The 18,540-nt window shown below is 40.1% G+C and overlaps 1 protein-coding gene and 1 pseudogene across 1 annotated transcript in view; both read left to right on the forward strand.

The window, feature by feature from the left end:
- ENPP6 (ectonucleotide pyrophosphatase/phosphodiesterase 6) overlaps nt 1-18,540 on the forward strand; it is a 44,196-nt gene that overhangs the window by 8,944 nt on the left and 16,712 nt on the right. Inside the window, exon 3 of the mRNA XM_014061988.2 lies at nt 14,250-14,429. Coding sequence (XP_013917463.2) covers nt 14,250-14,429 — 180 coding nt within the window. The remainder of the gene's footprint in view (nt 1-14,249; nt 14,430-18,540) is intronic.
- Nucleotides 3,228-4,157, forward strand: LOC148043878 (uncharacterized; annotated as a pseudogene).

Below are 18,540 nucleotides of genomic sequence, written 5' to 3' on the forward strand. Positions count from 1 at the left end.
ATGGTTCTTCCCATGCTTTTCAAACCAGCTGAATGACATTTGGCTCATTGATAAAAATGAATATTCAAGTTTCAGCATATTGTAAAAATACTTTAATGAGATCACCAGCCCTTTAACAATAAAACTTGCATCTTTTTAAACTAAACTTGGAAATCCACACTAGGACAAGAAATAAGTTGTTCTATTTTTAAATGATAATAAATCTGTTTATGGTTTACTAATTACTCCCTGTTATGAATCTGAAGAGCACTTCCTGTACCTTGCGAGATGTAACTTTGTTTTTTCAGTGGCCAAATATGATAATTTCCATTTCTCTTCACCAAGAAACTAAGGTTTGTTCATCCTTAGCGAATTGCAATGTATCTGCTTTCTTAAAACAGTTTTAACATACTGGTACAAAGTATGTGTGCCAGTGCTTCCCGATGTAACACTTGCAAAATAAAAATCCTTTAGAGCCATCATAACATTACAATTAATTGAGTTTGATCTGGTGCAGTAATAGGCACATTGCATCCTATGATGAGAGATCAAGCCTTCAAGACTCACAATTATTCATTTAGGGCGCTGGCTTGTATTTCATCCCATAGAAAGTCTTTTGCATTTCCACAGTCTTTTGGTTCCTTCAGAACCAGCATTTTATGACCTGTTCTCAAAGCTCATTTTTCCTTCTTAATCTGATTGGAACAGTAGGAATGCCAAGCAAGCCACAGAAAATGTGTCCAAAGAGTATCCCACAGGACCTATAATTAGACGCAACACATCTTTTTAAAATGCCTACTTGTTATCTGATTGGAACATCCCACCAAAGAAATAGCTGTATTTCTTGGGATGAGAAAAAACAATCTTGCTGCCCTCACATTACTGAACAGTGTCAGAATCTAAGAACGAGGTACTGCCCAGTTTATGGCTACTTATCAAGAATCCAATCCCACTTTCCTGAAAGAGGGTTGCTTCCAAGCAGCTGTCCAAAATACAGCAGTTTGATCATCTCTGAATGTTAGATAATGATAGCGGTGATTTGTAATGGCAGTGGTGAAACTTCTACAGACAATAATGCTCTGTTGGAAAAATATTAAGATAAGCAATTTAGCTCCTAGTTCAACTCTCCTATGCTTGTCTTCTCAAGATGATAACACACAGAATTGACAATATTTCAATATCCAGCATTATCAGTTCACTTGCCAACAACTTGATTGGCCTAGATGGGAAAGTAGCCTACTTATTCCAAGGCTAATTTTTATATCATCAAGAGTCATTTAAAAAAAGTAGTGCTTTAGTGTTATCTTTAGATTATAATGAAGTTAATTCTGACATTGGCTATATTATGAAAATCCTAAAGTTTGAAGTTCTTAGAAAATATAGAATTGATAGACAAAATATTTTCACATTATCAAAATTTCATTTTTTTTTCATTTTTCATTTATTACGATTTATAGGCCGCCCTTCTCCCTGAGGGGACTCAGGGCGGCTTACAATCACGGGAAGGGGATGCAATAATACAAGACAAACAATGAATAAACAAGATAAATAATAAAACACCAACTTGCATTCAACAGTCAACACTCGGGCGGGTAATTTAAAAACGTATCCCCAGGCCTGCTGGGAGAGCCAGGTCTTAAGGGCCGTGCGGAAGGTCTGGATGGTGGTGAGGGTACGAATCTCAACGGGGAGATTGTTCCACAGGGTCGGAGCTGCAACAGAAAAGGCTCTCCTCCGTGTAGTCGCCAGTCGACATTGACTGGCAGATGGGATCCGGAGGAGGCCCAATCTGTGCGATCTAATCAGTCGAAGGGAGGTAATCGGCAGAAGGCGGTCTCTCAAGTACCCAGATCCACTACATGTTTCTCAAATTGTTTAAGATGTAAGTATTCAATAGTGAGTTTGGTGACCAGATAAAATTTCAGTTTAACTTTTGTATTCCAATTTTATCCACTATTTTGGCTGTATTTATTTTTTCATATTACCATATTTTTTTCAGTATAAGACATGCTTATCCCCCTCAAAAAAGTGGATGGAAATGTTTGTGCGTCTTATAGAGCAAATATTGCAGTGGGGGAGGGCACTTGGTGTGGTGGCAGTGTTTCCCACTGCCACCAGTCACCACCGCTGCCATCAGTCACTGCTGCTGCTGTTCACTGCCGCCAGGGAACTTTGGAGCCTTCACTGCCAAGCAGCTGATCAGCCATTGGATCAGTCTCACGGAATACCACCAATCAGCTGTTCTAGGCAGCGGAGATTGCTGTTGCTGTTTGCCGCTGAAATTGCCATCAGCGATTGGCGGTGGTGGCAAATGGCAGTGGCAAATAGCAGCAGCAAACGGCTGATCAGTGGTATTCCGGGAGGCAGATCCAACCACGATCAGTTGCTTGGCAGTGAAGGCTCCAGTGTTTCCTGGTGGCGGCAGCAGCTCAGCTCAGTTAACTGTTGGTGAGCATAATGGAGCAAAGCCCCGAGAAGCCACATGCTGGAGCTGTGATAAGATGCTGAAGCTGATCAGGCTGTTTGCTGTTTGCTGCAAGGATGCTAGCTAGATGAATACTGGATAGATGCTGAGAGGCAGAGGCAGATTTTTTTCTTGTTTTCCTCCTCTAAAGCGAATGTGCATCTTATGCTCTCGTGCGTCATAGTGTGAAAAATACAATATTTATGTTGTATACCATTTTAATTTTCATTACATTTGGTGGGTGCCTTTTAATTGGATGTAGATTTTGCATCGTTACTATAAACTACTATAATCTTTTTGAATCAGTGTTAAAGAAAGAATAAATATCAATAAATGAAACAGAATTTAAATATTATTTGAATTGCTAAAGAAAGTAATTCTTCTTAAATGCAGTTACAAAAATATCTTAGAAATCAAATATATAATCTAGCAGTGTATGTGCTTCTTTATTAATCTATTAAATTAATAATACCAACTTAAGAATCCTGATGTAGATATAAGAATAAAAGATCCTAGGACAATGAAGATAATTCTGAATTGGATTTTGAAAAGAGAGGAATCCTCAACTTATTTCTTTCTTAAAGCTGAAGTTGGTCTATTGTGATCTAATGCTGACTTAAGACATTGTGGTGTCATTTGTTGGTTTTGTCCTATTTTATTGTGTGAACCAAGCAGTCCAATGTGAAGAATGAAAAATCTGATGGCTTCTCTGCAGGTTTGAAAATCAGAAGTGCATTTTTTTTGTAGTGTTAAGGTTTGAAGAATAAAAAATGTAGTTTAATTCTTAAACCCTGAAAGGTTCCTGATTGAGCTTTGGACTTTTCCTGAATCCCTTGCTCACAGTTCGACCAAAGCCCTAGCAGAAGCCTGGGATAGGGCGGCCACTGGGGCCTTGGACCGCATTGTGCCTTTGCGGCCTCTGACCCAGTGCTGATCCTGAGTAGCTCCCTGGTTTACCGAGGAGCTCCGGGAGATGAAAGTCCAGAAAAGACACCTAGAGAGTGATTAGAGGGCCAGCCGGTCCGAATCCGACCAAACACTAGTAAGAATTCATATTAAATCCTACTTAGTGGTGATAAAAGCAGCAAAATGGCAACATTTTTCCGCTCTTATCGCATCCGCAGATAACTGCCCAGCCACCCTGTTTAGGATGACCCGCTCCTTACTTAACCAAGGAACTGGGGAAGACCCCTTGCAGGGTAGGGCTGAGGAATTTGTTTAGTATTTGCAGGATAAAATTGCTCAGATTCGGACAGGCTTGGACTCTGACTGGGTAGATTCGGGCGAGTCGACGGGGATGAATCTTGTGGAAACTATCTGGGATGGGTTTGACACTGTGACTCCTGAGGGCATGGACAGGATTATGGGGAGACTCAGTGCAGCAACTTGTGTGTTGGACCCGTGTCCCTCCTGGTTAGTTTCGGCTTCCCGGGAGGTGACACGAGGCTGGCTCCAGGTGATTACCAATGCTTCATTGAGAGAGGGGTTCTTTCCCACTGCCTTGAAGGAGGCTGTGGTCAGGCCCCTCCTTAAGACGCCTTCCTTGGACCCAGCCTTTTTAGCCAACTATCGTCTGGTCTCCAACATTCGCTTTGTGGCGAAGGTTGTTGAGAGCGTGGTAGCACGTCAGCTTCCCCAGTACCTGGACGAAGCTGCTATCTGGATACATTTCAGTCAGGTTTCAGGCCTGGGTACAGCACAGAGATGGCATTAGTCATGTTGGTTGATGATCTCTGGTGGGCCCGGGACAGGGGTAGCTCCTCTGTCCTGGTCCTATTAGATCTTTTGGCGGCTTTCGATACCATCGACCATGGTATCCTACTGTGACCACTCAGGGGGTTGGGAGTGTGGGGCACCATTTTGCAGTGATTCTCCTTCTATCTGTTGGATCGATTGCAGTTCATGTTGACTGGAGGGCAGAGATCGAGCCTGAGGCGCCTCACTTGTGGGGTGCCCCAGGGGTCGGTTCTCTCACCCCTCCTGTTAAACATATACATGAAACCGCTGGACGAGATCATCCGTGGTTTTGGGGTACGGTATCATCAATACGCTGATGATACCCATCTCTATCCCAAACCACCCAAACGATGCCCTCGACGTGATGTTCCAATACCTGGAGGCTGTGCGGATCTGGATGAGGATGAACAGGCTCAAGCTCAATCCCTCCAAGACCGAGTGGCTGTGGTTCCCACCATCCCGATTTGTGCATCTTGTACCATCTTTGATGATAGGGGGAGAAATTTTAGCCCCCTCGGAGAGGGCCCGCAGTCTGGGAGTCCTCCTGGATACATGGCTTAGTTTAGAAGAACACCTGATGGCTGTGACCAGGGGGGGGCTTTTACCAGGTTCGCCTGGTATGCCAGTTGTGCCCATTCCTGGATTGGGTTGCTCTGTGTCACTTGCGCCTCATCCTTTCTTGCCTGGACTATTGTAATGCTCTCTACATGGGGCTGCCCTTGAAGAGCACCCGGAGGCATCAGCTGGTCCAGAATGTGGCTGTGTTGTCATGGGGATACCTAGGTGCTCCCATGTTACATCCCTTTTAGGTGGCCTGCACTGGTTGCCGGTTGTTTTCCGGGCATGATTCAAGGTGTTAATTATGATCTTTAAAGCGTTCCATGGCTTAGGCCAGGGGTACTTGCGAGACCACCTACTGCCACCGATAACCTCCCACTGTCCAGTACGATCCCACAGAGTTGGCCTCTTCAAAGTGCCTTCAGCCAGGCAGTGTCAGCTGGTGACCCCCAGGAGGAGAGCCTTCTCTATGGGAGCGCTTTCCCTTTGGAATGAGCTGCTTCGCATAATTCCCGACCTCTGGTCCTTCCGGCGTGCCCTAAAAAGTTGACTTTTCCAGCAAGCCGGCCTGGCCTGAATAAAATAAATTATTAATTTTAATTGTTAATTTTAATCTAATTTCTAAATTTCATTGTAAATGTCTATTGGGTTTTTTGGATATTCTATTTGCTTTTTCTTTTAACTTTTGTAATATGTGCTTTTATGTTGTACGCCGCCCTGAGTCCTTTGGAAGAAGGGCGGCATATAAGTCCAATAAACCTAAAACTAAAACTAAATTAGGCTTTAAAAACACTTTTTAATAAAATCTGGCAAAAAAGAAAACCCTCGTGTAACTTATGCATGAAGTAGCCTTGCTCACTGCAAATCTAGCTAACTGTGTTTATTTCGCATACCACATTTGTCATGGTTTGACATGGTTAAAGAACATGATTAATTAATGTGTGACCATAGCTTAAGATTGTCCATAATGAAGTAAGTAAGTAAGTAAGTAAGTAAGTAAGTAAGTAAATAAGTAAGTAATATTGGCAGTATCCAGAAACTTGAAACATCAAACAGAAAATAATGTTAATTTTTCCCCATTTTCCAAGACCTCTTTACCTAAACTGCATTATCCATTCTCCTCCCACTTATGACTGTATGACTGTAACTGTGTTGCTTGCATCCTTATAATTTATATTGATATTGATTGTTTCCTGATTGCTTATTTATATCCTTTGACTATCATTAAGTGTTATAACTTATGATTCTTAATGAATGTATCTTGTCTTTTATGTACACTGAGAGCATATGCAGCAAAGACACATTGTGTGTCCAATCACACTTGGCCAATAATGAATTCTTTTTTATTTATCTGTTACAAGTTCATTTGAACTATTCATTTAATGATTGTTAATGAAAAAAGTGACATGACCTGCACGTATAACTGTTACACCACCCTCATGGTCATGTGATTGCAATTTGGGTGCTTGGCAGCCAGCTTTACTGCTAGTTGCAGTGCCTTGTCATGTGATCATGATATGTGCTCTTGCTTTGCCAATTTCTGGCAAAAAAATGCCAATTGGGGAAGTTGGATTTGCTTAATGACCATTGATTAATTTAACAACCATGTGATTCACTTAACCATCACCGAAAGCATTGTAATGCCAATGACTTAGGATAGAAATTCCGGTTCCAGTTGAGGTCGCAAATCGAGGACTATCTGTACGTCTAGAATGAATGATGCTTCAAAACAGGAATATCCTGGCACCTAAGGCTTGTCAAAGCAATGAAATGTAACCAGGAAGCTTTTAATCTCAGGGAAATGTGCCAAAGTATTTTTTCTAAGATAATGAAAGATCTGTTATTGATAAACTTGGATAAGGGTGTATGATGACTTGAAGGTCCAGCTGAAATGTGTGCTTCTATCAATTTTTTTTTTTTTTTGTTTGTTTGATTTTATTGAAATTTGTAGGCCGCCCTTTTCCCTGAGGGGACTCAGGGCGGCTCACATAAAATCAGGGAAGGGGAAATGCAGACAGTAACATAGACACATATAATAAAAACAATAGGCAACATGCATTCATCATTCGGGAGGGGCAACTATCTTCATCCCCAGGCCTGACGGGCTAGCCAGTTCTTCAAGGCTGTGCGGAAGACCTGGACGGTGGTGAGGGTACGAATCTCCACGGGGAGTTCGTTCCAAAGGGTCGGGGCTACTACTGAGAAGGCCCTCCTCCTTGTGGTTGCCAGCCGACACTGGCTGGCCGATGGAATACGGAGGAGGCCCAATCTGTGTGATCTAATTGGTCGCAGGGAGTTAATTGGTAGAAGGCGGTCTCTCAAGTATCCAGATCCACTACCATGCAGGGCTTTATGGGTGACTAATAGCACCTTGAAGCGCATCCGGAAATCGACAGGTAGCCAGCGCAGCTCGCGGAGGATAGGTGTAATGTGGGTGAACCGCGGTGCACCCACAATCGCTCGCGCGGCCGCGTTCTGTACTAGCTGAAGACGCCGGATGCTCTTCAAGGGCAGCCCCATGTAGAGCACATTGCAGTATTCCAGCCTAGAGGTCACAAGGGCCCGAGTGACTGTTGTGAGTGCCTCCCGATTCAGGTAGGGTCGCAACTGGCGCACCAGGCGAACCTGGGCGAATGCCCCCCTAGCCACAGCCGTCAAGTGATGGTCAAACGATAGCTGTGGATCTAGGAGGACTCCCAAGTTGCGAACCCTCTCTGAGGGGTATAGAATTTGACCCCCCAGCCTGAGAGATGGAATATTGGTGGAATCTTTGGGAGGGAAACACAACAGCCACTCGGTCTTTTCTGGGTTGAGCACAAGCTTGTTAGCCCTCATCCAGTCCATAACAGCCTCCAGGCCTCGGTTCATCACGTCTGCCGCTTCATTGAGTTGGCACGGGGCGGACAGATACAATTGAGTATCGTCCGCATATTGATGGTATCTGATCCCGTGCCTGCGGATGATCTCTCCCAGCGGTTTCATGTAGATGTTGAATAGTAGGGGGGATAAGACCGAGCCCTGAGGCACCCCATATGTTAGGGGCCTAGGGGATGATCTCTGCCCCCCCACTAACACCGACTGCGACCTGTCCGAGAGGTAGGAAGAGAACCACCGCAGCACGGTGCCTCCCACTCCCACCTCCCGCAGTCGTCGCAGAAGGATACCATGGTCGATGGTATCGAAAGCCGCTGAGAGGTCAAGGAGAACCAGGATGGAGGAGAATCCTCCATCTCTGGCTCTCCAGAGATCATCGGTCAATGCGACCAAAGCGGTTTCTGTGCTGTAACTGGGTCTGAAGCCTGACTGGAAGGGGTCAAGATAGTTTGCTTCCTCCAAGGACCGTTGGAGCTGAAAGGCCACCACCTTCTCAACAACCTTCCCGAGGAAGGGAAGGTTGGAGACTGGGCGATAGTTATTAAGAACAGCTGGATCCAAAGATGGCTTCTTTAGGAGGGGTCTCACCACCGCCGCTTTCAGTGCGGCGGGGAAGTTCCCCTCCCGAAGAGAGGCGGTCACAACCGCCTGGATCCAGCCTCGTGTCACCTCATTACTGTTAGTAACCAGCCATGAGGGACACGGATCCAGTACGCAGGTGGAGGCACTTACAGCCCTCATGGCCTTGTCCACAATTTTCCGCAGAAAGGTGTGAAACAGTGAAAGCATACAGTAGGTAAATTGCAATAAGACATGATCATATCGTACCAACTTGATTATTGTATAAGGTGACCAGATTTTCAGATTGGTAAAGTGGGACATCTTTGACCGGGGGGGGGGGGGGCTTGATTAAAAAATTTATACGGAGCAACAAAAATTTTCATACAACACAAAAATAGTATTGTAATTTTTTTTTATTTCAACATAAGTACAATTTACAAATGTAAATTGTAACTGTTGCCAAACATCAAAATTTTGATCATGTGACCATGAGGATGCTTTAACGGTCGCTAAGTGTGAAAAATGGTCATGTCACTTTTTTCAATGCCATTGTAACTTTGGTCACTATACCACCTTTCTTGCCACAGTTCTTAAGTGAATAACTGCAGCTGATAAGTTCGTAACATAAGTGAATCTGGTTTCCCCATTTGACTTTATCAAAAGGTGATTATATGACCCCAGAACACTGAAACCATCATAAATACGAATCTGTTGCCAAACATCAAAATTTTGATCGCATGACCATGAGTATGCTGCAACGGTCTCTAAGTGTGAAAAATGGTCATCAGTCACTTTTTTCAATGCCATTGTAACTTTGGTCACTATACCACCTTTCTTGCCACAGTTCTTAAGTGAATCTTAAGTGAAGATGTTATATCTTAAGTGAATCTTAAGTCTTAAGTGAAGATGTTATACAGTAGAACCTCTGGTCATGAACGCTTCTGAACAAAATATTCACATTCCCCCCCCCCCCCACTGCTGATTTCCCCTTCTGCACTATTTTTTTTGTAAGCGCCAAATTTCCAAAATTAGGTTTGATTCATGACCAAATCAGTTTGCGACCAAAGTTATGGAACAAATTATGGTTGTGACCAGAGGTTCTATTGTATTCATGCCTTTACATACTCTATATCACCTCAAAATGTTGCACAGCCTTCATAAGATAAAATTAAATACAACATCAAAACCATAAAAAAGTAAAATTAACCTGGCTGGAAAATCCTATGCCTATCTTGCTATTATTACTGACACACTTGCTGCAGTATTGGATGGCTAAAAGAAAAAAAATTGTTAAAGTGTGTATTATGTTCACTCCCATGTCTTGTCTGCTGCGTTGATTTTGAATTCATTAAAAGAGCTTATTTTACATCAAATCCCTCTCTCTCAGGGTAGGGAGGCCGCGGGCTGGCAGTAGCCGCCACGGTCTGGCTTTCCCCCCCACCCCGCCTCCTCCACTAGCCTTTGTCCCTCCACAGTAGGGTGGCTGGGGGAAGGAGATGGCCCGCCCGCCCAACTCCGCAAAGGGGGAGAAGAAGAGGAGGGCCGTCTCCTCCCCCCAGCCGCCCTACTGTGGAGGGACAAAGGGTAGTGGAGGAGGCGGGGGGAAAGCTAGACTGCGGCGACTACTGCCAGCCGCGGCCTCCCTAGGGAAGGCCTTCGCAAGGGAAGGCCTTCCCTTGCTAAAGGCTGCCGCCGCCCACCCGAAGCGACGAAGCCTCCCGATTCCCACCGGTTACTCACCAGTGAAGCAGCAAAAGCAAACGGCGAAGGCGAAATGAAATGGAGACTCGCGTGGTGTGCTTAAGCGGACTCCAGCCAATCAGTGAGCTGGCTGGGATGCCGTGTGCTTAAAGTTTTCCATCCCAGCCAGCTCACTGATTGGCTGGAGTCCAGGCCAATCAGTGAGCGGCAGGCTGGGCTGGCTTAGATTTTTAGTGTAGAATAGAATAGATGGGGGAACGGAACAAGCGAGCTAGCGGCAGCTGATGGGCGGGGGAGCCAGCGAACGCCAAAATAAAGCGGGGTTTTTTGAGAATGGCCCAGGACGTGGGAAAAATTATGAAAAGGCGTGCCTGTCCCACCAGATGCGGGACGTCTGGTCACCTTATTATTGTATCTTTGTAGTTTGTTTTACACTATTCCCTAAGAGTATTAGGTCTTCTACATTCAGACTCTAGAGGGCTGAATGCCTGATAGATTTGGAAGAAGCACAACTTGAACCCCATTTCTTCCATCCAAACAAATAACAGTGATTCAGATCTGGGTTCGGAGGTACAAGATAAAAATTGCACTGAGCAGGGTGAAATCTGAGCATACTGTAGTATTTGTAGAAGAGAAATAGAAATGACATTCTCCATACCTTTTGCACAGTCCTTTGTTGTTGGAAACCCTAGCCTGGGTGATGAGAGTTAGAAATTTAAATATTTTACATCAATTTTTTGCCTGGAAAAGATAAACAGTACAGGAAGGCCTATTTCCTGGCCAAAAAGAAAGAAAAGGGGAGACCTACCAACTCTAACCTGCAAAATGTCCAACAATCTCTTGATGGCACTTATAGAGATAGAGGACATCTTTTTGCTGTCTTCCCAATTTTTGGAGCTCAGGTTGGCTTATCTTGTTGGCTGTGGGACTAAATGCTTAAGTTAAAGTCCTAAATGATAGAGCAGAAATACTGAATCCAGATCATAGCTGGATTCACAACTAGTTCATAGAATCTAGCCGTGATCTACAGCAGATTTGTTTTGAAATCAGTTCACTGTGCTAGGAAAGCAGAACAAGGTTATGAATACAACAACTGTAGAACGATTTAGCACTGTTATTGTATTGGTTTATTCCCTTTTAACCTTTTCTTTCCCATAAACACTAAGCTAAAGTAGAGGTGATTTAATTCAGCAAGATAGCCGATGAAGAAATCCATAATTATTATTACATTATTTATTTTGCATAGAAGATCCCACATGCTACTTTAAAGTTCACCTACTGCATAGATGTTATTCGCAAAAAAACCACCACAAGCTACTAGTATGGAAGAAAACTGCTGCATGAAAATAAGCAAACCAGAAAACATAATAACTTAGTTTGTGAGCAGTTGGATTTATTGGTATCCTTTCAGGAAATCATTTCAGCTGCCATGTTTCTGAATTCTGGGTATTTGCAGTTGTAAAGAGAATGTTTCCATATGATATATTTTCATTCTGACTTCCTGGTATCTGCCTACTTCATTGTTTTTATTTAAAAATAATCCTGTTAATGTGCTATTATGGGTGTGAGAAGTAAATATATTTTATGTGTGGTTCTTGAAAATTGTTTAGAAATTGCCTTTCCATAAATGCAGTTGAGAAAATACTTTTCATTTCAGGGTATATTGTTTGCTGGAAAGTTTGGTTGAAAGGGTTGGTTCTCATCCAAAAATATTCTAGTTGTAAGGCAGGCATTTTTTTTACAGATGATTCCTTCCAAATGGATTGTTTTGTTTCCCCCTCGATGACTCCATGAGTAATCTTGGGCAACAAAGTAATAGCAAAACACTTCATTAAGACAAAGATGTTTTGCTAATATATTATCAAATTGTATACCATGAGTTTATTATTAATGAATTACTCTTATTGGTTATGATAATCTACCTGTTTTTATGTTGTGCAAAGATTTCCCTTTACTTTATACTGGTCCATTGGCCCAAAAGAACAGACTAGGAAAGTTGAAAACAAAACAAAACAAAAGCAAATACATATTAATCAAACAGAAGTTTTATGATTTTACAATTTCTATAAATTATATCCAGGTACACATTTGATGGATGAAAGTAATTTATTAGAAAAAAATTAACATGGTGAATTTACATAAATACAATACTTAAAAATCAAATTCCGATTTGAATCAAACGGCCTTAATTGAAGGATTCTTCCAGATTCTTTATTATTTTATTATTATTTTCAGCCATTATACTTCCATTTTCAATATTAAAATCTATATTGAAATATGTTTACCATTTGATCAGTAGGTAGCAAAATATGAGTAATTGCATTTCTGAGGAATTTTCCATATTTCCTCAAGAATTTTTTAATTAAAACAAATGCAGTAGCTAACTGAGGTTTGCCCAGATTTTAATGTTAAAATTCTATTTCTTAAATGGTGCTCAGTCTGTGTTTCCTTAGACATATTGCTGTATGTTTTTCTTCAAAGTATTTTATTTGATTATTAATAATCAATATTATTAATAATATTGATTATCAAGATACTCAAGAAAAGGGCCATTTTCTTTTTAGAAATACTTAAAGCTGCAAAAATCCAAGGAACAGTAAGGAAATTGAAGCCACCTTTGACCCATCCAAGATTGCACAGGTTAGAAAGAGTAGCTATATTAGAGGATGCTCTGCTACGGAAACAGAGAAGTGTCTCCGCTACCTGCATCAGGTCATGTGGCTGGTTTTGGAATTCTTTTAAAATAATTAAGGGTTAATGACTGTGGTAGATGACATTTCTTTGTAAATATTTCAGTAAATTGAATGAGGGAGGGATAGATTTCTATTTAAATGTCTTGGGGTTCTCTAGCACTGACTGGAGCTATCCCATGAAACAAGTGTGTGTATGTGTGCCTTAGAATCAGAGTAGATTTCTGGTATCGTGGGTATTCTTGCCAAGACTTTGGAAGTGGTTTGCCATAGCCTCCTTCCTAGAGCTGGGAGAGCATGACTGGCCCAGGATCTTCCAGCTGGCTTTGTGCCTAAGGGAGGAATAGAACCTATGGCTTCCCAGCTTCTAGACTGATGCTTTAATCATTACACCAAACTGGTTTTGCCCATGATAAACTGTCATTCATGGGGAAACTAAGTACAGTAGTAGATTCAGTTCAATAAAAGTAATAAAATTATAACAAATAGTACTATTAGTTATATTTTAAATTGCTGAAGATATAAGAAAACCCTAAGAGGGATAACTTTCTGCAAGAGAAAACTTATAGCAGCCTGAATATCCCTGATTGATCTTGATATATTTTATAATGATTTAAGTTTAGAATGTATGATGATCATTCATTTAAGAAGAGCCAATTCACTTAGCAAAACAAAACCAGCTAAAGCTTTAGCTAGTGGGGTGTAGTAGTTAAAATGTTAGACTTGAGAGGATCCAGGTTGATTTACTAACTTATTCAATTGATACGTTTTATAAATTTGGTTAATTTGATTATGGGCACCCTTCTCACCGTTATGACTCTGGGCAGTAACAGCAGGTTGAAGTCCTTTCCCAGATGAACAAGCTTGTTGGGTGACTGAACCAGGAATTATCTCCCAACATAAACTACAGTTTAGTTTATGGAGAAAAATGGAAAGGGGAAATGCTATTTACCTTGAGTTCCTATGGGACAGTTTAACTCTAATAAATATATAAACAAATATCTGGAGTCATTTATTGAACAACAGTAGTAGATTCTTTTCTGTGAAACCATACAAGCTGTTCTGTCTATGGAGGACATTTATTCCAATACCAACACTTAATCCAAGGGCCACTCTAGTTTGCTATTATCCGTTATAAACAAAAACATTGTGTTTTAAGATCAGGAAAACAAACAACTCAAAGATTATTCTTGTCAGGATTTTTTAAAAAACATAATTTTTGCACAGTATACATTTCCTGAGCAATTCTGCAAAATAATTGTTTTACATTGTGGTTGGAAAAATAGGAATAAAACTTAAATGTAAAATATAAGTAACATGCATAAAAGTTTTTTAAGGCAAATAATTTATAATTAAGAGAAAGACAAGGTTCCAATAGAAGAAAATGTTTGTAGATCAGAGTTGAACTGTGGAGTCCTAGGTGCTTGGATTATTGATTATTTTCTTGCAAATATTTCATTTCTCAGATACATAACATCTTCAGTATACCAAGAAAACCAAACAGTCACAAGCAAGATGGTTAATTGATTGAGGCCAATGGAATTCTTTGTAGCTGATAATAGTTCACTGATAAGCCAAGATTGTACTGCAAATGAAAACCTACTATAATTTCTCTTTGTACCTTATGTTTTTTTAGGATGCCATACAATAAGGGTCCAGTATAAAGCAACTTTTTTCTCTTCCAGGTCGCCACTGTGAAGTCCATCAAATGACTGGAAACTACATGTGGGATCCAGTGACCAATCTGTCTTTTGACATTGGTATGAACCCAGACAGCCTTCGGCCTCTTTGGTGGAATGGATCCGAGCCCTTGTGGGTCACTATGACAAAAGCCAAGAGGAAGGTCTCTATGTACTTTTGGCCCGGTTAGTACTGCCAAATTCTCTTCAGCTGACTGACTAATATTGTGTATTGTGTAAAGTTATAATCTCTATAAGGAAGGTAGGTCACGTGAACAAAATTCAGCTTAGCCTTGTTCTCAAAATCATAACTGTTTAGGGTGCCGGAAGAAAGCTTTTGCATGTAGGTTTCCCTTTTCTGAATAGAAACATTTCTTTTTAAGGTATACCAACATTTTTTATTCAGTTATCCATATATAGAAAGAACCATATTTGCTCTGAAGGTTTTTTTATTTTATTTTAATCCAACAATTCATTTTTTCTTGGCCTCCAGGAATAGTGAACTTCAGCTCTCATAATTTCCTAGTCATCATGGCTTTTGTCAAAGAACAGTTAGGGAACTTATGGAATTTTCTTCCACATACTCTGGAAGATAACATATTGGAGAAAAGTCTTTTGTTCTTTTATTCTCAGCCATGGAAACTTCCCTATTTCAATCAATAATTTTGCTCATTACATACACTTCTCCTGTCACTATTTTCTTTGTTTCTTATATTTGCAAATTACATTGAAGGGCATTGTTTAAAATGATTAACAAACATATTCAGGTTAGGTTGCTTGAAGCTTAATATAAAGGAACAAAATGTACTTTAAAAATCATGAGAGATCTAAGCATAATATGTTTTTCTGGACAATTTATGCTTTATACCAGTGTTGAGAAACACTGCTTTATACTCTTAGTCCTTTGTCCTAGTGGCAGATTATAGATGCATGATATGTTGTAACCACTCTTGCTTGACCATGTTTACAATGAACTATTATCAGTGTAAAACCTGGAATGATTTCAATAAGCATTTTACAACATAATTTCCGATCAAAGTATACTAAGTGGAGCAACATTGCCCTGCTATTATGTTATGACTGTTTGCACGACAGTAAACCCTATGCCAAAAAAAAAAAAAAAAAAAAAACCTAAGGAGAGGGATAGCAGAAAAATAAGTGATTCATTTTCTATGAATTCTTTGTATTCCCTGTAGCCTAGAGGTGTTTTAGAGTTCTTGCCAGATGACTGAGAATCTGAATACTTTGTGTTTTAATAGGGGTTTCTATGGGGGATCATCATGTACAAAAATATCAGCAAAATACTAATGTCAGATTATAGGGTCTGAGTGGAATCTAGATTTCCTCTACCAACAGAAAGCTTTAAAGCATCAGAGGAGCATCAGAGGAGGAGAAGAAGAAAAGAGAAAGATTTGCTCCTGTTCCTTCACTCCCTTCAACCCAAAAGACCTCTCCCCTCCCCTTTCAAATTCACTTGAACAGTTTGAGGTCCTTCCACAGGAAACAGAGCAGAAGGCTGAAGGAGGTTATATGGGGGGGGGGGCAGTTCAAACCCACTTTTCTTGGAGGAAACTTTTGCTTTTGTAGTTCTCTTCATTAGTCATTGCATTGTTTCTATGTATGGGATTTGATATATGTGGCCAAGTTGGTGCTGGCATATCCATATAGGTAGTCCTGAAATGACAACAGTTCATTTAGTGACTAAAGTTACAACGGCACTGAAAAAAATATTTATGACTATTTTTCACACTTATGACTATTGCAGCAAGCCCATAGTCACATGATAAAAATTCAGACGCTTGGCAACTGACTCATACTTATGACAGTTGCAGTGTCCCAGGGCCATGTGTTCTCCTTTTACAACCATCTGACAAGCAAAGTCAATGGGGAAGCCAAATTCACTTAACAACATTACTAATTTAACAACTGCAGTGATTCATGTTAGATCGGTGGAAGAATGAAGTAGAGGCGTCTGAGGTAACCTTAGCCAAACTACTTTATTACAGGCAAGAACGAATACAGATGGTAGACCGGCACCTCTCCTCCGTCTGACAGCTTTTTATATGGAGCTGTCAGATGGATGAGCCAATAGCTGCGCGTATGACAGCCCGGCAACTCGCAGGCGCGCCTGATTGCTTAAGACGCGCCTGGCTGCTGCCGAGCTGTCATTCGTAAGTCCGAGGACTTACAAGGCTATAACAATTCACTTAACAACTGAGGCAAGAAAGGTCACAAAATGGGGCAAAATTCACTTAACAAACGTTTCATTTAGCAACAGAAATGCTATGATCAATTGTGGTCATAAGTTGAGGACTACCTGTAAAGTGAGGCAGTAAGTCTTATTGATTCATTTGGGTTCTACAGAGTTCAAGTCATCTCCTCTGTGTGTATTTAGTCATGTCTTTTATATAACATTATATTAAGAAATTCAACACTATTGATAGTGTTGCAAAAACAAAGAATGAATAAAAGGATAATGTAAATTGATTTGCTCAGTTTTGACAAACAGAGGAACTGGTCAATCCAGTCTTCTTTTCTTAAATATGACAAGCTTATATTCTACAAGCTCTTTTTCCATCATGTTCCTCAATTCCATCCAAATATAGTCTTTTTGGTGATAACTCTCTTATATTATATTAAAGCTTATATTATCTTTATTAAAATTAGCATGGAATAATGAAAAAAGAGTGCTTGTATTTAAATATGTATAATATTCAAACATGGATATGTTTTAATGAATAAATAATATATAATAATTCACTTTAAAATGTTTGCTGCTAAATATTACACTTAAATCATTGTGTACAACGATGATTTGCAATGGAGTAGTGATCATCATTATTATTACTTTTGAAATAATTGGTACAAAGCTTTATTATTAAAGTATTTCACAGCAGCCAAAACAATGTCCGTTGACATATTTTTGAAGATCAAACCTACTGAATACCTAAGAACAGAAGTTCATATATTTACAAATTTCTTTTGTAGGCTATGAGGCTATAGAAGAGAACATTCCTTAACTTAAAATGTACACATTAATGTGGCTGTTACAAAAATGTATAAATAGCATAATGTTCACACTTACAGCAGCTGAGGATGGGGCTGTGGCTGAACACAAGAGGTGTGTTCAGGTGAACTAAAGAAGGTCATATTAGCAAGTCACTAAAATGCTAACCTTAGTTTGAAAATATATGGGACTTCAAGTCACATGACAAATCCAGCATTTGGCATATGGCCTCTATTCAAAGTGCAAATACTGTAACTAAAAAGGGATTAAAAATATGTTTTTCCCCTCCAAGGCTTGGTTTTTTTAAATCTCATATTTATAAATGATTATGCAATCACTTAGGTTTTACAAAGTATGAAAGTACTTAGTCTAATTGAAGTTAAACCAGGGGCATATGCAGATGGTGTCAAAAAGAGTTCTGTTAGTGGCCATACCACCTCATTGAAGCCCTGTGTCCTGTGACATGATTTATATAAAAAGGGGTGAAGCTATGATCATATCGTACCATAGTTTTTTAATCCTCCCCTGCATCAAGTGTGTCTGTCCCTGAATTAAATTTTTGACCATTCTTCAGTGGGAATAAAATTTTAAAAAGAAAGAAGCACCACCACTTAATTCATTTCTTCTCTACAAAATAATAACAGTATTTCCCCAGACTTTCTGTAAGTATCTGGGAAGCTTTAAAAGGTTTCAGTTACATCATTCACCACCCAGTTATTAAAATAAGGTTTATACATTTAATTTGGAAATGATGAGAGTTTCATTCATTTCTCAGAGTCCAATCATTTTAAGGTGAGAGAAATGGAAGAGCTTTTATTATTCAGATGAAATTATTCAGTACAATTCAAGATGCTGCTACTTTGGTCTTGAAATATTTTGAGCTCCTGATGATTTGACTGTAGATGAGAACTTTTTCAAAATGCAGGTAGGGAGCTGTGTATGAGAAGCTGTTCTTTAAAATGCACTTCAAGCCCTGCATTTGAAATAACTTTTTTAAAAAAAATTCTGGATTCGGTCTTCGCATTGAAAAAGCAACATAAGAGTGAATATGAAATCTAAAGCTTACTGTTTTGATGGAACAGTTGAAATCTGAATATACAAATGTAATGGTCAATTGTTTCTTTTACATGATTATCACTTTCAACATGTATTTTCATGGAAAACAGACAGGACCAATATGGCATGATAAAGATTTTTTAAAACAGCTTCTTTGTAATTTAGAAAAGAAAGAATTCTTTTATGTCTTAATCTTCCCCAACCATACTCAAATAGACCAAGCTGGCATTAATC

Source organism: Thamnophis sirtalis, unplaced genomic scaffold (assembly GCF_051295495.1).
Source record: "Thamnophis sirtalis isolate CommonGarterSnake01/CBP01778 unplaced genomic scaffold, rThaSir2_p1.2 scaffold_10, whole genome shotgun sequence".
NCBI lineage: Eukaryota > Metazoa > Chordata > Lepidosauria > Squamata > Natricidae > Thamnophis > Thamnophis sirtalis.